This window comes from Oncorhynchus masou, chromosome 2, assembly GCF_036934945.1.
Source record: "Oncorhynchus masou masou isolate Uvic2021 chromosome 2, UVic_Omas_1.1, whole genome shotgun sequence".
NCBI lineage: Eukaryota > Metazoa > Chordata > Actinopteri > Salmoniformes > Salmonidae > Oncorhynchus > Oncorhynchus masou.
In genome coordinates this window covers 18,210,658-18,233,503 of record NC_088213.1, presented here as the reverse complement: position 1 = coordinate 18,233,503, position 22,846 = coordinate 18,210,658, and the positions used below count along the sequence as shown (strand labels likewise).

The 22,846-nt window shown below is 42.9% G+C and overlaps 1 protein-coding gene across 5 annotated transcripts in view; it reads right to left on the bottom strand.

Annotated features, from left to right (window-relative positions):
• Nucleotides 1–22,846, bottom strand: part of lmnl3 (lamin L3) — a 36,671-nt gene that overhangs the window by 6,042 nt on the left and 7,783 nt on the right. For 4 of the 5 annotated variants that reach the window (XM_064989070.1, XM_064989079.1, XM_064989088.1 and 1 more), the window contains exons 1-6: nt 19,663–20,148; nt 7,315–7,471; nt 6,740–6,865; nt 5,746–5,916; nt 2,196–2,321; nt 94–314 (exon numbers count right to left, since the gene is read on the bottom strand). In XM_064989070.1, coding sequence (XP_064845142.1) covers nt 94–314; nt 2,196–2,321; nt 5,746–5,916; nt 6,740–6,865; nt 7,315–7,471; nt 19,663–20,027 — 1,166 coding nt within the window. In that variant the 5' untranslated portion in view covers nt 20,028–20,148. Of the gene's footprint in view, nt 1–93; nt 315–2,195; nt 2,322–5,745; nt 5,917–6,739; nt 6,866–7,314; nt 7,472–19,662; nt 20,149–22,846 lie in introns of those variants that run through there. The other variant, XM_064989107.1, reaches the window with a different exon arrangement.

The window sequence follows — 22,846 nt, the reverse complement described above, 5'->3', positions numbered from 1 at the left end:
ACTTAACCGGTTACTAGTCCAACACTCTAACCACTAGGCTACCCTGCCGCCCCATTTCAAAACGTATTTGAACCAGGTCTGAGGTGTACGTACCTCTGCTCCTCTCCCTCCAGCATCTTGCGGTAGGCGTTGATCTCCATGTCCAGGGCGAGCTTGACATCCAGCAGCTGCTCGTAGTCCTCCAGCTGGCTCTGCATCTGGGCCCGCATGGCCGACATCTCCTCGTCCTTGTGGCTCAGTCGCTGCTGCCACACCTCGCGCTCCCGGTCCAGGGTCCGCTCCAGCTCCCGCACACGCCCCTCTAAGGCCCCGTTCTGAGGGGAGGAGACAGAGAGAAGAATCAGAGAGAAATAGGGGTTGTGAGAAAGTCATCCACACAGACAACTTTCAGACTCCCTGACACCAGTCAACATACAGTCAACATACAGTCATGTTCAAAAGTTTAAAGAACGACACCATTATTCATTTACACTAAGTTTGCTGCTTTCAGTGTCTTTAGATATTTCTGTCAGATGTTACTATGGATACTGAAATATAATTACAAGCATTTCACAAGTGTCAAAGGCTTTTATTGACAATTACATGAAGTTAATGCAAAGAGTCAATATTGCAGTGTTGGCCCTTCTTTTTCAAGACCTCTGCAATCCGCCCTGGTATGCTGTCAATTAACTTCTGGGCCACATCCTGACTGTTGGCAGCCCATTCTTGCATAATCAATGCCTGGAGTTTGTCAGAATGTGTGGGTTTTGTTTGTCCACCCGCCTCTTGAGGATTGACCACAAGTTCTCACTGGGATTAAGGTCTGGGGAGTTTCCTGGCCATGGACCCAAAATATCAATGTTTTGTTCCCCGTGGCACTTAGTTATCACTTTTGCCTTATGGCAATGTGCTCCATCATGCTGGAAAAGGCATTGTTTGTCACCAAACTGTTCCTGGATGGTTGGGAGAAGTTCCTCTCGGAGGATGTGTTGGTAGCAATCTTTATTCATGGCTGTGTTCTTAGGCAAGATTGTGAGTGAGACCATTCCCTTGGCTGAGAAGCAACCCCACACATGAATGGTCTCAGGATGCTTTACTGTTGGCATGACACAGGACTGATGGTAGCGCTCACCTTGTGTTTTCCGGACAAGCTTTTTTACGGATGCCCCAAATAATCGGAATGGGGATTCAGAGAAAATGACTTTACCCCAGTCCTCAGCAGTCCAATCCCTGTACCCTTTGCAGAATATCAGTCTGTCCTTGATGTTTTTCCTGGAGAGAGGTGGCTTCTATGCTGCCCTTCTTGACACCAGGCCATCCTCCAAAAGTATTTGCCTCACTGTGCGTGCAGATGCACTCACACCTGCCTGCTACAATTCAAGCTTTGTACTGGTGGTGCCCTGATCCCGCAACTGAATCAACTTTAGGAGACGGTCCTGGTGCTTGAGGACTTTCTTAGGTGCCCTGAAGTCTTCTTCACAACAATTCAACTGCTCTCCTTGAAGTTCTTGATGACCCGATAAATGGTCGATTTAGGTGCAATCTTACTGGCAGCAATATCCTTGAATGTGAAGACCTTTTTGTGCAAAGCAATGATTTGCGACACAGGTTTCCTTGCAGGTAACCATGGTTGACAGAGGAAGAACAATGATTCCAAGCACCACCCTCCTTTTGAAGCTTCCAGTCTGTTATTCAAAGTCAATCAGCATGACAGTGATCTCCAACCTTGTCCTCGTCAACACTCACACCTGTGTTAACGAGAGAATCACTGACATGTCAGCTGGTCCTATTGTGGCAGGGCTGAAATGCAGTGGAAATGTTTTTTTGGGATTCAGTTAATTTGCATGGCAAAGAGGGACTTTGCAATTAATTGCAATTCATCTGACCACTCTTCATAACATTCTGGAGTATACGCAAATTGCCATCATCAAAACTTTTGGCCACGACTGTACATAGTGATCTCTAGTCTGTTGTTTTTCAGTCTGAAACCAGTCAAATGTTCCGGTACTATAATAAAGCCCTAGCAGCGGCCTGGTAGGTACCGGTTTCTGGAATGTCACTCAGACACACCACCGGGGTGAAGTGTTCCCTAGCTACAGATCTAGGATCAGCTTCACTTCCCCAATCTTAAGCATAACCATAGTGGGGGAAATGCAAAACTGACCCAAGATCAGCATCTATGGGCAACATTAGCCCTACACACATACAGCAAGTACCTGTTTTTGGAAGTGATTGAGTTGTGAGGAGAGGGTCTCGATGCGGAGCTTGGTGCCAGACAGCTCCTCTCTGGTGGACGAGGCAAAGTCACTACTCTTCAGCGCCGTCTGATGGGCGTTCTCCAGCTGTCAAAACACACACCCATGTTACATACACACCAAAGGAAAAGCAATGTGTTAATGTCCTATGTTTTGACACGAGACTGAGCTACATTATGTTCACCATAAGAGACACATTTTCTTTTAAAGAAAGAAAAAAAAGGAAAAAAAACAGCAAAAAACATTTGGATTTACAGCAAAATGTTTCTAAATAACTTCATCGTATGAGTAGAGGTACATAACATACCAACTGCATACATGTTGAATACTTGAGGTGAACTTGATTTGACCAGTACATATGGTGGACTGGGTTTGCACTTTTGGGACAAGTCGGTTGGTTCCATTTTACAGAGCAAGCCAAATAAGGTGTAAGTGTTTGCTATTGGCTACAATATGAGGACACTTCTACCTAACACAGGCTGGACCGGTGAGAATACCTTGATCAGCTGGACAAAGCTCTCCCTAATCTGCACTGGCATCTTTCTCACTCCCCTTTTCTCTTCCGTCATCATGCACTCCTGCTCTAACAGTGTGCACGGCACACACAGCGACTCCCTGACACACAGCTCTCTCTGAGAGAAACACATACAGTTATACACCAGCAACACACACACAGTGCCAGTCAAAAGTTTGGACACAGCTATTTATTCAAGGGTTTTTCTTGATTTTTGACTGTTTTCTACATTGTAGAATAATATAATAATAATAATAATAATGAAACACATATGGAATCATTTAGTAACCAAAGAAAAGTGTTAAATCAAAATATATTTGATATTCTTCAAAGTAGCCACCCTACGGCTTGATGACAGCTTTGCACACTCTTGGCATTCTCTCAACCAGCTTTATTTTATTTTTTAACTAGGCAAGTCAGTTAAGAACAAATTCTTATTAACAATGACGGCCTACTTGTAAAGCCCCCCGACCAAACCCTTCCCTAACCCAGACAACGCTGGGCCAATTGTGCACCACCCTATGGGTCTCCCGATTACAGCTGGTTGTGATACAGCCCGGGATGGAACCCAGGTCTGTATTGATTCCTCTAGCACAACGATGTAATGCCTTAGACTGCTGCACCACTCAGGACCAGCTTCATGAGGTAGTCACCAGGAATGCATTTCAATTAACAGGTGTGCCTTATTAAAAGTTCAAAAGTGGGATTTATTTCCTTCTTCATGCGTTTGAGCCAATCAGTTGTGTTGTGACATGGTATGTTTGGTATACAGAAGATAGACCTATTTGGTAAGACCATATTATGGCAAGAACAGCACAAATAAGCAAAGAGAAATGTCCATCATTACTTTAAGACATCAGTCAATAAAGAAAATTGAAAGAACTTTGAAAGTTTCTTCACGTGCAGTCGCAAGAACCATCAAGCACTTTGAAGAAACTGCCTCTCATGAGGACCACCACAGGAATGGAAGACCCAGAGTTACCTGCCTCTCATGAGGACCACCACAGGAATGGAAGACCCAGAGTTACCTCTACTGCAGAGGATGTCCACCTCTACTGCAGAGGATGTCCATTGAGGACCACCACAGGAATGTTACCAGCCTCTCATGAGGACCACCACAGGAATGGAAGACCCAGAGTTACCAGGAATGGAAGACCCAGAGTACTGCAGAGGATGTCCTAGAGTTACCAGCCTCTCATGAGGACCACCACAGGAATGGAAGACCCAGAGTTACCTCTCATGAGGACCACCACAGGAATGACCCAGAGTTACCTCTACTGCAGAGGATGTCCATTAGAGTTACCTGCCTCTCATGAGGACCACCACAGGAATGGAAGACCCAGAGTTACCTGCCTCTCATGAGGACCACCACAGGAATGGAAGACCCAGAGTTACCTCTACTGCAGAGGATGTCCATTAGAGTTACCAGCCTCTCATGAGGACCACCACAGGAATGGAAGACCCAGAGTTACCTGCCTCTCATGAGGACCACCACAGGAATGGAAGACCCAGAGTTACCTCTACTGCAGAGGATGTCCATTAGAGTTACCAGCCTCTCATGAGGACCACCACAGGAATGGAAGACCCAGAGTTACCAGCCTCTCATGAGGACCGCCACAGGAATGGAAGACCCAGAGTTACCTCTGCAGAGACTGCAGAGGATGTCCATTAGAGTTACCAGCCTCTCATGAGGACCGCCACAGGAATGGAAGACCCAGAGTTACCTGCCTCTCATGAGGACCACCACAGGAATGGAAGACCCAGAGTTACCTCTACTGCAGAGGATGTCCATTAGAGTTACCAGCCTCAAATTGCAGTCCAATGCTTCACAGAGTTCAAGAAACAGACACATCTCAACATCAACTGTTCAGAGGAGACTGCATGAATCAGGCCTTCAAGGTCAAATTGCTGCAAAGAAACCACTACTAAAAGGACACCAATAAGAAGAGACTTGCTCGGGCCAAGAAACAGGAGCAATGGATATTAGACCGGTGGAAATCTGTCCTTTGGTCTGAGGAGTCGAAATTTGAGATTTTGGGTTCCAACTGCCGCAGAGTAGGTGAGCTGATGATTTCTGCATGTGTGGTTCCCATCGTGAAGCATGGAGGAGGTGGTGTGATGGTGTTTTTCTGGTGACACTGCAATTTATTTAGAATTCAAGGCACACTTAACCAGCATGGCTACCACAGCATTCTGCAGTGATATGCCATCCCATCTGGTTTGCACTTAGTGGGACTATCATTTGTTTTTCAACAGGACAATGACCCAACACACCTCCAGGCTGTGTAAGAGCTATTTGACCAAGAAGGAGAGTGATGGTGTGCTGCATCAGGTGACCTGGCCTCCACAATTCCCCAACCAAATTGAGATGGTTTGGGATGAGTTGGACCGCAGAGTGAAGGAAAAGTAGCCATCAAGTGCTCAGCATGTTGGAGAAGTATTCTAGGTGAAGCTGGTTGAGAGAATGCCAAGAGTGTGCAAAGCTGTCATCAAGCCAAAGGGTGGCTACTTTGAAGAATATCAAATATATTTTGATTTGTTTAACACTTTTCTCATTTCTACATAACTCCAGGTGTGTTATTTCATAGTGTTGATGTCTTCACTATTATCCTAAATAGTACAAAGAAAAACGTTTGACTGGTACTGTACATACACACAAACCTCAACAGAATCCAAAATATTCTGTGTCTGTAATATGTACATAGGTTCAGAACTTTGTTAAACATCACAACATAGTTGAAAAATATATGGTATATAGAAATCTAAACTGAATGGTCTTCAGATAGATGGGATGGGTTGAGGATTGCTGGGTGGGACTAAAACGATCTGCCCTTGAGCAAAGCACTTAAACCAAAAACAATACGCTGGAAGTAGAAGCCTAACTGTTGTTGTCCATTAGTTTACTCCAATTAGGGGAGGTAGGGCTAGGGGAAAGTATATATTTAAAAAAGAAGAGGCAGGGAGGCAGAGAGGGAGGGAGAGTGAAAGAGTTTGTACCTTGGCATTGAAATTCTTCTCCAGATCCTCTTTATACTGCTGGATTTGTCCATCGTGCTCCTGTCGTAGCTGCTGCATGGCCTCAGCCAACTTACTCTCAAATTCTTTCTGTCTCCCAGAATCCACCTCCACCAGGCGACTCTCATGTCTGCTCCGGATCTCCCTGACCTCCTACACACACACACACACACACACACACACACACACATGGGCCACATTCCACACCCCTAGTCCTCTCCCAGACCCTATTCACCCACCACACGTCTACTCGCAGGAAGACGACATGGGCCACATTCCATTCTAACCCCTAGTCCTCTCCCAGACCCTATTCCCCCCACCACCACCCCTTCTACTCAACATGGAGGAAACGACATGGGCCACATTCCATTCTAACCCCTAGTCCTCTCCCAGACCCTATTCCCACCACCACCACCCCTTCTACTCAACATGGAGGAAACGACATGGGCCACATTCCATTCTAACCCCTAGTCCTCTCCCAGACCCTATTCCCCCCACCACACCCCTTCTACTCAACATGGAGGAAACGACATGGGCCACATTCCATTCTAACCCCTAGTCCTCTCCCAGACCCTATTCCCCCCACCACCACCCCTTCTACTCAACATGGAGGAAACGACATGGGCCTCATTCCATTTCAATCCCCAGCTCTTAACCATTTCTTCTCACCCTCCTACCCCTAGCCACTTCATTAACCCCTTCCCTCCTGCATGCTGTGGATAGCCCACACTTCCTAGAAAGACAGGCAGAGACAACATTGAGTTTGATATCTTACAATTATTAGTATTTGTAAATAGTTGCCCACTTCAACAACCAATCAATCTGACTTCTGTGTCGCTTCAGTGGTAATAGTGGGCCACATGTGAGGTCTTTCTTATGCAGCAGATACTGCAGTGTGTGTGTCCGGTTTCAAGTGTGTGTGTGTGTCCGGTTTCAAGTGTGTGTGTGTGTCCGGTTTCAAGTGTGTGTGTGTTACCTGTTCGTCAATGTGTCTCTGGAACTCCAGCTGTTCCCGTAGCGTCTGCACCTGGTTCTCCAGGTCCACCCTCCTCAACATCTCAGAGTTTAGCTGGGTCTTAGTCTCCGCCAGCCCACACTCCAACTGAGACAAGGAGTCAAAGAGATCACCTTTTGCATTGAGGACTTAACATTTAGCCAAAACGAAGCAACTCCCCTCATAAATTACCTAGCCACGTCTCATAACAGCCCATAAGAGTCTTCTCAGTAGATGCTCGCAACCTAATGTTAGCCATCAAACTAGTTAGCTTTAGACTATTTAAAAAAAAATCATAACATGAGAATCAAAAGGTTGAATCAGCGCATCTCCAGGCAGAATATACTTTGTTTTGTCTGATGCTGTTTAATGTCTTTTGCGTTGTCAACCACTCCTTCTCAGAGCTGCGTTCACAGCAGACACAGAACCTGATGCATAACACTGTCAAAATGCTGCAAAAACATCTGTATGTGGTGTTGGTTTAATTGTATTTAACTTTAAACAAAACATTAAATTAACCTCACTAGAAGGCCTATAGATGGCAGTCTAGTCCTTACATTGGCCACCTGGGCCTGTAGGTCAGTGACGTCATCCGCCTGTCTTCTGTTATCTGCCAGTTGATTGGCCAGCTCTGCGTCTTTAGAGTTGAGGACCGCCTCCAAGTTCCTCCACTGACCCATGGCCATGTTACACTCTGCTTCCTTCTTCTGGTTCCTGGTAGGATGAAAAAGAGAGGACAGGTGCTTACTATGGTTCCTGGAAGGAGGATAGATGAGAGAAGACAGGTGGTTACCATGGATCCTGGAAGGAGGAGAGCAGAGAGAAGACACGTGGTTACTATGGTTTCTGGAAGGAGGAGAGCAGAGAAAAGACAGGTGGTTACTATGGTTCCAGGAAGGAGGCAAAAGTGCTAGAAAGAAGTGAGAGGTCAGGGAGGTTAGTATGATTCCTGGAAGGGGTGAAGAGACGACAAGAGACGAGAAGATATGGCTTCCATTGTTCCTGGTGGGAGGAAAAATAGATCACATTTCAATTTGAGTAATTTAGCAGAGGCTCTTATCCAGAGTGTCTTACAGGAGCATTTTGGGTTAAGTGCTTTGCTCAAGGGCAGATAGACAATTTTTTCATTTAGTCAGCTCGGGATACGAACTGGCAACCTCTCATGACTACAAAATTCAGGAGGTTAGCCAACTATGGTGTTACAGGGACTACCTGTTAGTGGGACTAGGTCCCCATCTAGTGGCCGTCATGTGTATTGCACCTAGAGTATGTGACGTTGCATTGTTGTCTATCCATCCTCACGTTCTGTTCTGAACATGACTGAAGTTAAAGCGCAAATGAATGCAAGAACCAACTTCTCTGGTTGAAATGTGGCATTAGTCAAACATGTATTCCATTGTCAAAATTGGCAAAAAAGTGTAAGTATGATAATTTTGGGCATAAAATCAGTATTATTCCAAAACAAAGTAGTGGGATATTTGTCTAACGAGTTCATCACGACTTATTTGGGGTTGGGTTTTGATTTCGATCATGCCCACTATAAAGGGATTGTAGCGCCTATGGCGAATTGTCATGTACCGAGAAACAGCTGTGCAGATTGCGCTCTGTCTAATCATACCGAAGAACACATACAGTTAGAGACTTGCACCTCGGACTTGTTTACATAAGCCAACACATTGCCAAATGGTGGAGTTGGTTTTGCATGGCGCCAGGGACCGATGCCCCGGGTGGGTGGAGAGGTCACATTAAGAACCAATGGAATGGTCTAAAATCTAAACTCTGCCTACCTGGGGGCACCGGGCCAAGCAAAATGAACTTGACCATTATTATGTTGAAAGAAAACTTGGCAAAGAAGCCCTTTATGAAGTGGCCACTTGCTGAGGTGTTTGATAGGGATCACTGTAGTCTACCTAGTGGTTGACTTGGACTGAAATAGGTGCCGGTAGCCTACTCCTTTTGGGTTCAGGTACTGTTTATATTTAGGTGCAGGAACTCCATAATACTTTGGAGCTAATATTCCATTTGAGGTGCAGGAACTCAAGCAGTTGACCTCTTGCCCAAGTCAAGCAGTCTGAGAATTGACTAGAGATGATGTGTGCACTTGTATCCCAACTGCCCACTTGTCAATATTCCAACATTCTGAACCCAGTAGTGAGCATCTTGTATCCCAACTGCCACTTGTCAATATTCCAACATTCTGAACCCAGTAGTGAGCATCTTGTATCCCAACTGCCACTTGTCAATATTCCAACATTCTGAACCCAGTAGTGAGCATCTTGTATCCCAACTGCCACTTGTCAATATTCCAACATTCTGAACCCAGTAGTGAGCATCTTGTAACTGCCCAAACTCCAACATTCTGAACCCAGTAGTGAGCATCTTGTATCCCAACTGCCACTTGTCAATATTCCAACATTCTGAACCCAGTAGTGAGCATCTTGTATCCCAACTGCCACTTGTCAATATTCCAACATTCTGAACCCAGTAGTGAGCATCTTGTATCCCAACTGCCACTTGTCAATATTCCAACCAGCATCATCCCAACTGCCACTTGTCAATATTCCAACATTCTGAACCCAGTAGTGAGCATCTTGTATCCCAACTGCCACTTGTCAATATTCCAACATTCTGAACCATCAGTATCCCAAGCATCTTTATCCCAACTGCCACTTGTCAATATTCCAACATTCTGAACCCAGCATCTTGTATCCAAACTTTCAACATTCAACTGAACCCAGTAGTGAGCATCTTGTATCCCAACTGCCACTTGTCAATATTCCAACATTCTGAACCCAGTAGTGAGCATCTTGTATCCCAACTGCCACTTGTCAATATTCCAACATTCTCTGAGCATCTTGTATTCCAACTGCCACTTGTCAATATTCCAACATTCTGAACCCAGTGTGCATCTTGTAGCCATGAACCCAGTAGTTGTATCCCAACTGCCACTTGTCAATATTCCAACATCTTGTATCCCAACTGCCACTTGTCAATATTCCCATTCTGAACCCAGTAGTGAGCATCTTGTATCCCAACTGCCACTTGTCAATATTCCAACATTCTGTATTCCAACCCACTTGTAGTGAGCATCTTGTATCCCAACTGCCACTTGTCAATATTCCAACATTCTGAACCCAGTAGTGAGCATCTTGTATCCCAACTGCCACTTGTCAATATTCCAACATTTCTGAGCATCTTGTATTCCAACTGCCACTTGTCAATATTCCAACATTCTGAGCCCAGCAGTGAGCATCTTGTATCCCAACTGCCACTTGTCAATATTCCAACATTCTGAGCCCAGTAGTGAGCATCTTGTATTCCAACTGCCACTTGTCAATATTCCAACATTCTGAACCCAGTAGTGAGCATCTTGTATCCCAACTGCCACTTGTCAATATTCCAACATTCTGAGCATCTTGTATTCCAACTGCCACTTGTCAATATTCCAACATTCTGAACCCAGTAGTGAGCATCTTGTATCCCAACTGCCACTTGTCAATATTCCAACATTCTGAACCCAGTAGTGAGCATCTATCCCAACTGCCACTTGTCAATATTCCAACATTCTGAACCCAGTAGTGAGCATCTTGTATCTTGTATTCCAACCAGTAGTGAGCATCTTGTATTCCAACTGCCACTTGTCAATATTCCAACATTCTCCAGTAGTGAGCATCTTGTATCCCAACTGCCACTTGTCAATACAGTTCTTGTATCCCCTGCCAGTGAGCATTCTGAACCCAGCAGTGTATCCCAACTGCCACTTGTCAATATTCCAACATTCTGAACCCAGTAGTGAGCATCTTGTATCCCAACTGCCACTTGTCAATATTCCAACATTCTCCAGTAGTGAGCATCTTGTTCCAACTGAACCCTTGTAGTGAGCATCTTGTATTCCACTGCCACAATATTCTGAACAACATAGTGAGCATCTTGTATCCAACTGCCACTTGTCAATATTCCAACATTCTGAGCCCAGTAGTGAGCATCTTGTATCCCAACTGCCACTTGTCAATATTCCAACATTCTGAACCCAGTAGTGAGCATCTTGTATCCCAACTGCCACTTGTCAATATTCCAACATTCTGAACCCAGTAGTGAGCATCTTGTCAATATTCCATTCCAACTGCCACTTGTCAATATTCCAACATTCTGAACCCCACCAGTGAGCATCTTGTATCCCAACTGCCACTTGTCAATATTCCAACATTCTGAACCCAGTAGTGAGCATCTTGTATCCCAACTGCCACTTGTCAATATTCCAACATTCACCCAGTCTGAGCATCTTGTATTCCAACTGCCACTTGTCAATATTCCAACATTCTGAACCCAGCAGTGAGCATCTTGTATCCCAACTGCCACTTGTCAATATTCCAACATTCTGAACCCAGTAGTGAGCATCTTGTATCCCAACTGCCACTTGTCAATATTCCAACATTCTATTCCAACATTCCAGTAGTGAGCATCTTGTATGCCCTTGTCAACTTCCATTGTCAATATTCCAACATTCTGAACCCAGTAGTGAGCATCTTGTATCCCAACTGCCACTTGTCAATATTCCAACATTCTGAGCATCTTGTATTCCAACTGCCACTTGTCAATATTCCAACACAGTGAGCATCTTGTATCCAACTGCCACTTGTCAATATTCCAACATTCTGAACCCAGTAGTGAGCATCTTGTATCCCAACTGCCACTTGTCAATATTCCAACATTCTGAACCCAGTAGTGAGCATCTTGTATCCCAACTGCCACTTGTCAATATTCCAACATTCTTGAACCCAGTAGTGAGCATCTTGTATCCCAACTGCCACTTGTCAATATTCCAACATTCTGAACCCAGTAGTGAGCATCTTGTATCCAACTGCCACTTGTCAATATTCCAACATTCTGAACCCAGTAGTGAGCATCTTGTATCCCAACTGCCACTTGTCAATATTCCAACATTCTGAACCCAGTAGTGAGCATCTTGTATCCAACAACACTTGTCAATATTCCAACATTGTTAATATTCCAACTGCCACTTCTCAATATTCCAAACCCAGTAGTGAACATCTTGTATCCCAACTGCCACTTCAATATTCCAACATTCTGAGCATCTTGTATTCAACTGCCACTTGTCAATCCAATTCCAACATTTGAACCCAGTAGTGAGCATCTTGTATCCCAACTGCCACTTGTCAATATTCCAACATTCTGAACCCAACTGCCACTTGTCAATATTCCAACATTCTGAACCCAATAGTGAGCATCTTGTATCCAACTGCCACTTGTCAATATTCCAACATTCTGAACCCAGTAGTGAGCATCTTGTATCCCAACTGCCACTTGTCAATATTCCAACTTTGAACCCAGTCTGAGCATCTTGTATCCCAACTGCCACTTGTCAATATTCCAACATTCTGAACCCAGTAGTGAGCATCTTGTATCCCAACTGCCACTTGTCAATATTCCAACATTCTGAGCATCTTGTATCCCAACTGCCACTTGTCAATAAACATTCTGAACCCAGTAGTGAGCATCTTGTATCCCAACTGCCACTTGTCAATATTCCAACATTGGCATCTTGTATGAACCCAGTAGTGAGCATCTTGTATCCCAACTGCCACTTGTCAATATTCCAACATTCTGAACCCAGTAGTGAGCATCTTGTATCCCAACTGCCACTTGTCAATATTCCAACATTTCTGAGCATCTTGTATTCCACTGGCCACTTGTCAATATTCCAACATTCTGCTGAGCATCTTGTATTCCAACTGCCACTTGTCAATATTCCAACATTCTGAACCCAGTAGTGAGCATCTTGTATCCCAACTGCCACTTGTCAATATTCCAACATTCTGAACCCAGTAGTGAGCATCTTGTATCCCAACTCACTTGTCAATATTCCAACATTTCAGTAGTGAGCATCTTGTATCCCAACTGCCACTTGTCAATATTCCAACATTCTGAGCATCTTGTATTACTTGTCAATATTCCAACATTCTGAACCCAGAGCATCTTGTATCCCAACTGCCACTTGTCAATATTCCAACATTCTGAACCCAGTAGTGAGAGCATCTTGTATCCCAACTGCCACTTGTCAATATTCCAACATTCTGAACCCAGTAGTGAGCATCTTGTATTCCAACTGCCACTTGTCAATATTCCAACATTCTGAACCCATCTTGTATTCCCAACTGCCACTTGTCAATATTCCAACATTCTGAACCCAGTAGTGAGCATCTTGATCCCAACTGCCACTTGTCAATATTCCAACCTGAACCCAGTAGTGAGCAAATCCCAACTGCCACTTGTCAATATTCCAACATTCTGAACCCAGTAGTGAGCATCTTGTATCCAACTGCCACTTGTCAATATTACAAGCATTGAACCCAGTAGTGAGTTGCCACTTGTGCTTTGCTCAACTGCCACTTGTCAATATTCCAACATTCTGAACCCAGTAGTGAGCATCTTGTATCCCACTGCCACTTGTCAATATTCCAAATTCAGGAGGTGAGCATCCAACTGCCACTTGTCAATATTCCAACATTCTGAACCCAGTAGTGAGCATCTTGTATCCCAACTGCCACTTGTCAATATTCCAACATTCTGAACCCAGTAGTGAGCATCTTGTATCCCAACTGCCACTTGTCAATATTCCAACATCTGAGCATCTTGTATTCCAACTGCCACTTGTCAATATTCCAACCTTCTGCCACTTGTCAATATTCCAACATTCTGAAGTAGTGAGCATCTTGTATCCCAACTGCCACTTGTCAATATTCCAACATTCTGAACCCAGTAGTGAGCATCTTGTATCCCAACTGCCACTTGTCAATATTGGCATGAGCATCTTGTATTGCCACTTGTCAATATTCCAAATTCTGAACCCAGTAGATAATTTTGGGCATATTCCAACTGCCACTTGTAATATTCCAAAACAAAGTAGTGGCATCTTTATCCAACTGCCACTTGTCAATATTCCAACATTCTTGAACCCAGTGAGCATCTTGTATCCCAACTGCCACTTGTCAATATTCCAACATTCTGACCCAGTAGTGAGCATCTATGTACTTGTCCCAACTGCCACTTGTCAATATTCCAACATTTCTGAGCAGTTAAGCCACTTGCATCTTGTATTCCAACTGCCACTTGTCAATATTCCAACATTCTTGCCAAGCCAGTGAGCATCTTGTATTCCAACTGCCACTTGTCAATATTCCAATTCTGAACCCATGTAATGAGCATCTTGTATCCCAACTGCCACTTGTCAATATTCCAACATTCTGAACCCAGTAGTGAGCATCTTTATCCCAACTGCCACTTGTCAATATTCCAACATTCTGCAAAGAAGCATCTTGTATTCCAACTGCCACTTGTCTATTCCAACATTCTGAGCATCTTGTAACACTTGTCAATATTCCAACATTCTGAACCCAGTAGTGAGCATCTTGTATCCCAACTGCCACTTGTCAATATTCCAACATTCTGAACCCAGTAGTGAGCATCTTGTATCCCAACTGCCACTTTGTCAATATTCCCATTTGAAGGTGCAGGTAGTGAGCATCTTGTATCCCAACTGCCACTGTCAACATTCCAACATTCTGAATGAGTGAGCATCTTGAGCACTGCCACTTGTATTCAACCAACTGCCACTTGTCAATATTCCAACATTCTGAACCCAGTAGTGAGCATCTTGTATCCCAACTGCCACTTGTCAATATTCCAACATTCTGAACCCAGTAGTGAGCATCTTGTATCCCAACTGCCACTTGTCAATATTCCAACATTCTGAACCCAGTAGTGAGCATCTTGTATTCCAACTGCCACTTGTCAATATTCCAACATTCTGAGCCACTTGTATTCCAACTGCCACTTGTCAATATTCCAACATTCTGAACCCAGTAGTGAGCATCTTGTATCCCAACTGCCACTTGTCAATATTCCAACATTCTGAACCCAGTAGTGAGCATCTTGTATCCCAACTGCCACTTGTCAATATTCCAACATTCTGAACCCAGTAGTGAGCATCTTGTATTCCCAACTGCCACAGTGTCAATATTCCAACATTTGAACCCATTCTGAGCATCTTGTATCCCAACTGCCACTTGTCAATATTCCAACATTCTGAACCCAGTAGTGAGCATCTTGTATCCCAACTGCCACTTGTCAATATTCCAACATTCTGAACCCAGTAGTGAGCATCTTGTATCCCAACTGCCACTTGTCAATATTCCAACATTCTGAACCCAGTAGTGAGCATCTTGTATCCCAACTGCCACTTGTCAATATTCCAACATTCTGAACCCAGTAGTGAGCATCTTGTATCCCAACTGCCACTTGTCAATATTCCAACATTCTGAACCCAGTAGTGAGCATCTTGTATCCCAACTGCCACTTGTCAATATTCCAACATTCTGAACCCAGTAGTGAGCATCTTGTATCCCAACTGCCACTTGTCAATATTCCAACATTCTGAACCCAGTAGTGAGCATCTTGTATCCCAACTGCCACTTGTCAATATTCCAACATTCTGAACCCAGTAGTGAACATCTTGTATTCCAACTGCCACTTGTCAATATTCCAACATTCTGAGCATCTTGTATTCCAACTGCTGAACCCACTTGTCAATATTCCAACATTCTGAACCCAGTAGTGAGCATCTTGTATCCCAACTGCCACTTGTCAATATTCCAACATTCTGAGCATCTTGCATTCCAACTGCCACTTGTGAGCATCTTGTTCCAACTGCCACTTGTCAATATTCCAACATTCTGAACCCAGTAGTGAGCATCTTGTATCCCAACTGCCACTTGTCAATATTCCAACATTCTGAGCATCTTGTATTCCAACTGCCACTTGTCAATATTCCAACATTCTGAGCCCAGCAGTGAGCATCTTGTATTCCAACTGCCACTTGTCAATATTCCAACATTCTGAACCCAGTAGTGAGCATCTTGTATCCCAACTGCCACTTGTCAATATTCCAACATTCTGAACCCAGTATCTTGATCCCACTCTTGTATTCCCATTCTGAGCATCTTGTCAATATTCCAACATTCTGAACCCAGTAGTGAGCATCTTGTATCCCAACTGCCACTTGTCAATATTCCAACATTCTGAACCCAGTAGTGAGCATCTTGTATCCCAACTGCCACTTGTCAATATTCCAACATTCTGACCCAGCAGTGGCATCTTGTATCCAACTGCCACTTGTCAATATTCCAACATTCTGAGCCCAGCAGTGAGCATCTTGTATTCCAACTGCCACTTGTCAATATTCCAACATTCTGAACCCAGTAGCATCTTGAGCATCTTGTATTCCCAACTGCCACTTGTCAATATTCCAACATTCTGAGCATCTTGCATCTTTCCAACTGCCACTTGTCAATATTCCAACATTCTGAGCCCAGCAGTGAGCATCTTGTATTCCAACTGCCACTTGTCAATATTCCAACATTCTGAACCCAGTAGTGAGCATCTTGTATCCCAACTGCCACTTGTCAATATTCCAACATTCTGAACCCAGTAGTGAGCATCTTATATCCTGCCAAGACTTGCTTTGTTATTTAATTTTCCTTTATTTAACTAGGCAAGTCAGTTAAGAACAAATTCTTATTTTCAATGATGGCCTAGGAACAGTGGGTTAACTGCCTTGTTCAGGGGCAGAACAAAATATTTTTTTATACCTTGTCAGCTCAGGGATTCGATCTTGCAACCTTTCGGTTACTAGTCCAACACTCTAACCACTAGGCTACCTGCCGCTTTACATGACTCACTATGAAACAGTGCCAGAAAGACGCATACTAATAGAGAGAAAGTTGACAAAACCATAACGGCACCGAGGCACACACGCCAGTGATTTGGTAGGCTGATTGATCTAACGTGGCTTTCCTGCTCAATGTGTCTGCCAGCTAGCTTCATTGACAAACACAGATGGAACTTAGCCTGCTAGTGATTTGGAGCTCTGATAAACAGCGTGTAGCTTATGCTTTATTTACAATTGTTTGCCAGCTTACTGATTAAGGTTGGAACGAATCAGTCCTGTGCAGCTGTTGTTTATTCATGTTCTGTATGATGTCATGTTTCGTGTGGACCCCAGGAAGAGTAGCTGCTGCTTTTGCAACAGTGAAATGGGGATCCGAATAAAATACCAAATGAATAGCTCCGTGTGTGCAGCAGCAGACAGGATATTCATCTGCATTGCAATGCTAGTTTTCATGCACATTTTTGAACTTGAGAAATACTGCACCAAACACATAGCTAGGATGTAAAATTGCACAACAAAAATGTCCTCTGCAAAAACGTCAAAATTAATTACAGATTTCTTGATTCATCTTAGATCAATTGTGACTATTTTGGGGAGGTGGTAAGCTAGTGGCTCTGTTGCTACGGTGTGTCAAAAGAGACAAATGAAAAAGAGAGAAAATACTTCAGAGAAAAACAGCTCCCTTGGACCTTTTAAGAAAAAAAGATTTCAGTCTTGCGAGTGTGGTTAGATGTGGGCGTGGTTCGATGTGTGTGTGTTATCAAACCACACCCCCAAGACTGAAATCTAATTTTTCTTTATTAAAAAAAAAAAAAAAAAGGTCCACGGGTGCCATTTTTTAACTCAATATCAAATCATTTCTGGGTAACAATAAAGTACCTTACAGTGAACATTTTATTTGAAAACAGTAAAAAAATATATATTTAAAATAGCTTCTTAGCAAAGAGTAATTTCTCAAGCAAGAATTTTGCTAGGACTGTCAGAGTGGTCTGAATGGGGAGGGGAAAACTGACAACTATCTGTTATTGGCAGAGAGGCTTGGAACTCTTTCTGATTGGTCTATTAACTAATTCACAGCATGGTGATGTAACCACGGACAAAACCCTCATCCCACCAAAACAGGCCGACATTTCAGGTGGTCTTTCAAACAGCTTTTACACTAAAAGTACATTATCATTTTCACAAATTCACAGTATTAGTCCAACCTCAGTGTGAAAATGTATATAAAACTCAGGAAAAATCACATTTGACTGCACTAGGCCTTTAAATTAGCAACAGAAAAACAAAGGGAATCACTGAGTTCAGTCGCCCTTTAAATCTTAGCTCCGACTCTTTGCCATTATTACTACACAAACACCTGGTGGGAGGAAAAGAGATGACAGAAGTTTGATGGTTACTATGGTTCCTGTTAGGATAGAATAGAGATGACAGAAGTCTGATGGTTACTATGGTTCCTGTTAGGATAGAATAGAGATGACAGAAGTCTGATGGTTACTATGGTTCCTGTTAGGATAGAATAGAGATGACAGAAGTCTGATGGTTACTATGGTTCCTGTTAGGATAGAATAGAGATGGATGGTTACTATGGTTCCTGTTAGGATAGAATAGAGATGACAGAAGTCTGATGGTTACTATGGTTCCTGTTAGGATAGAATAGAGATGACAGAAGTCTGATGGTTACTATGGTTCCTGTTAGGATAGAATAGAGATGACAGAAGTCTGATGGTTACTATGGTTCCTGTTAGGATAGAATAGAGATGTCTGATGGTTACTATGGTTCCTGTTAGGATAGAATAGAGATGACAGAAGTCTGATGGTTACTATGGTTCCTGTTAGGATAGAATAGAGATGACAGAAGTCTGATGGTTCTGATGGTTACTATGGTTCCTGTTAGGATAGAATAGAGATGACAGAAGTCTGATGGTTACTATGGTTCCTGTTAGGATAGAATAGAGATGACAGAAGTCTGATGACAGAAGTCTGTTATGGTTACTATGGTTCCTGTTAGGATAGAATAGAGATGACAGAAGTCTGATGGTTACTATGGTTCCTGTTAGGATAGAATAGAGATGACAGAAGTCTGATGGTTACTATGGTTCCTGTTAGGATAGAATAGAGATGACAGAAGTCTGATGGTTACTATGGTTCCTGTTAGGATAGAATAGAGATGACAGAAGTCTGATGGTTACTATGGTTCCTGTTAGGATAGAATAGAGATGACAGAAGTCTGATGGTTACTATGGTTCCTGTTAGGATAGAATAGAGATGACAGAAGTCTGATGGTTACTATGGTTAGGATATGAGATTCCTGATGGTTTATGGTTCCTGTTAGGATAGAATAGAGATGACAGAAGTCTGATGGTTACTATGGTTCCTGTTAGGATAGAATAGAGATGACAGAAGTCAAGTGCTTATGCGCTTCACTTCCTGAAGGGAGTGATTTTAGAGATCGTTTTTTATTCTGGGTATAATTCAATTGTTACTTTAATTGTGGATGTTAATACACGGCATATGGTTCTATTGATATTAGGTTACTATTATGATATTAGGTTACTATTATGATATTGTGGTTATTCAAACAAGAGATAGCAGAAGGATAATAATAACAGGAGGATATTCTCATGCTTCTTATTAGGAAAGAAAGATGACAAACCAAATCTATCTGAGGTCTCTTCCTCAAAAAGGTAATCAATTACCAATTAAGATCATATTTTGCAAAGACAAACAATATGATCATAAATGGGGAACCCCATACTCCAAGAGTGTCTAAGGAGAGTTGGGATATGCAAAAAAACAATAACAATTCACACGTGTATAATACACAGTTATACATGGGTGAAATAGGACAAATAAGCACCCACCTAATTAGTATTATTTAAATGGGAGAATTTGAGATTGTTTAATTAATGATAAAGGCTACACATTCATTTTTGAAGAATTTAACTTAGAAATGCATCATTAGCTTAGTTCAACTTTCGTACCCTATCCCAAAATATAAACTTTTTACTGCAACAATTTAGGCCTAATTGCAAACTAACACTTCATGCTATTTAAAAAAAAAAAAAAAATTTAATATGGATCTCAACACTCAATGACAACAGCGCGAATACACAGGACAAACATAGATTGGTTTGTATGTTATTATATCTAACGTTACCTGGCTTGTAGGTTGCTATGCTCTTCAGAAAGATGACCCATCTCTATCTGCAGCCGGGCCCTGTCGTTAGCCAGCACGTCCAAGCTCTTCCTCGCGTCGGCCAACTCGGTCTCGTACAGCCGCCGAACGTTGGCCGTCTCCCGGGTCGTGGACTCCTCTTTCTCCTCCAGGAGAAGCAGCATTGAGGACTTGTCATTCTCCAGCTGGCGGACCCGCTCTATGTAGGCGGCCAGGCGGTCGTTCAGGTGGCTAAGCTCCTCTTTCTCCTGGCTTCGGGAGAGCCGGGTTGGGCTGGTGCTGGACGGGCCGGCGCCGCTTCGTCGGGAGGAGCGAGTTGAGCGACTGGTTGAGGTAACTGAAGCCATGGCGCGTTCTCATGTGACTGCATGCGCTAGGTTTGGGATGAGTTTGCACCAATAATTTATGTATACAACTAGATGACTTTTAGGGGGCGCTGTGTTGAAGCCACCGTGCCTCCATCTTGGCACTCCCCCAACGTTGTAAAACATTTAGTAAGCTATAGATATGCATGTATTAATGTCTACATTCGTTTTTGCCACATTCATTATATTACATACACCTTAATACATACGTTTACATTACTATTATGTGAGCTAAACATACAAATAAAACATGACAAAAAAATATATAAACATTACAAGTAAAACAAGTATACTTTTTAGAGATAGCTAATGTTACTGTCCCCAACATTACAAAATAAGTACTTAAATACATGTAATTTTGTCCTTGAAACAATTAATTGAAATACTGTAGAATTCCATTCATTCCTGTGGAGGACTGCTCCTACTGGGGTGTGCTCTCAATGGCCAATAGATAGATTACATTCCAGGATGTTATACATTATTGGTTTGCACTGAGTTCTTTTTTCTTCTTCTTTCTTCTTCTTCTTCTTCTTCTTCTTCTTCTTCTTTGGTATAATGGTGGTCCGCAAACAAATGTTTGAGGTGAATGCTGACACCTACTGTGCTGGAGGTGATGGCGCAGAGGAATGGAGAATAAATGAATAATCAGTGTATGTTATAAATAAATGGAGGGCATCCGTAGAATAACGTGGAATACGCAGGTACGTGTAAAGCCTATCAATGACAAAAGAAACGTGCATTACACTTATTAGAGATTTCACATGACATTCCTACACAATTAAATGTTCTAAGAGTGTGGAGGTGCCATTACTAGAAACAATACTGTAATCATCTGATTGTGAATTTTAAGGCCATTGGTCCATTTTAATTAATTGTTTGTTTGCTCTGATTAGTTGCAGGAGTGGCTCTGGAAAATGCACCAATTCAGTTCGATTAAATGTTTGCTTCGTTCTGGAACAGACTCATATGTATGTTTGCTCCATTTGGTGGGTGTGGCTTGATGCAACGAGTGATGTATTTAATTAAAGGGCAGTGATGCATTTTGAACCCACAACCCAACCCCCTGCTAGTTGTTCAACTGGTCATTCAGAACAGCACCATTTCCGTTTAATTGAACGTTGCAGTATGTTTTTTCGTACTGGACGCAGCCCTAACCTCCTGTAGCAGCAAACCTACTTTCATTAAGGGGATTCGATTAATCTGGCCGGGCGCCCGGGATGGCGTGTTGTGTATCGAGTGAAAGTTGATTGCATTAGTTTTGGAACCGAGCTGCCTCCTGGGAGTGAGCCAGGCTCCCCGTTCAAATCCCACGGTGAAGTCGTCTAAAAAAAGTGACATAATTATGAGTAGGATTCTGTTTTTTCACATGCAAAAGTGATTCGTTTTGATAAAAATGCTTTACGTGCCTTCCCAATGAAAACTAGTTTCAAAAATTCAAACGTATATTTTACGGAAAAAATATGTTGTATGTTTCTGGAAGATGCACCATGATGCCTTCATTTTGACATCATGGCCGATCGGCGCAGAATACTGCTCCATTTGAGAAAGGCGCTCCTCCCTCACCGCTTTTTCCCGTTCAAGTCATGGGCCATAGACCGATGCCCCACGGCTCAGCATAATCAAATCCGACGATTTACAGCTGACAGGGCTTCTATCCAGTCTCTGTGTTCTGTTAATGTGTTAATTGTAAGTAGGCCTATCCTGAATACAACTTGTGTTTGGTAATTGTGCGGACATGGAGACAGCCAGCAAAGGTATTTATTGTGTAATTGTACAAAAGCGTAATTATTTAGACGCCACTGTCGGATGGTTGTAACCAACTATTATTCATTATATTGACAACATAGTCGAGTGACCACTCTAACGCATGTCCTCAAAGATGGAAGGCAGGCGAGATCAGGTGGGACCATTCTAGCCAATGAGAGGGCAGATATGTGTGTGAACAACGGGCACAACTCTAATATAAAATGTTTTTTTCAAAGTTGCCGAAATTCCACATGCGTCCACTTATATCAGTGCATTCGTAACAACCTAACCATAACGAAACTTTTATTCGATCAAAGAAGCCTCATGTAGCAAATTAGCAATTGCATTTTTTGCTGACCAAATCGGACCCTCTCATTGACCTCCTTTGTGGACAGATTTTGGGTGGAGTAAACCCTCTTGCCTCTTTCTCTCTCTTGTAACAAATGCAAAAATCTGAATAGAACATTGTAACAACCACAGGTTTTAAAATAGGGCAGGATCAATGGAGACCACACCTGGATGCTGGTAATGGAATCACACAACACAGGATTATCACAAAATATATATTTTATTACAAATATGTTTAAAATATTACATAAGCTGTAGGGGCTGGCGGGCTTAGAATGGCAGGTTCAGTGTTTTCAATACAAAAGGCTGATATAATAATTTCAGTGTAACATGCGATATTCAATTCTTCAGTAATGTAGCTCAGGCGCAGCAAATGTCAAGATATCAAGTTCAGCAGAGCAAACTTCACACAACAGGTCTTGTAAGGTAGGGGCCTATTTCCAAAAGGGTCTCAATGTTGTAAACACTGAAAGTGCTTCATGCAATAAATAATCAAGCACTTGTACAATATAAATACATGACATATGTCCCATCTGATTACTGTCATTTGTCACAGCTCTCAAACTCTCCTGACTAAACCTGCTGTCTCTCATGGGTCCCTCCAACTCTCAAACTCACTTGACTCAACATGCTGGCTCTCAGGGTCCCTCCAAATGCCTTCTACAAGAAGATGGAGGGGATCTTTGCGGATCATGGTTACCCTGAGA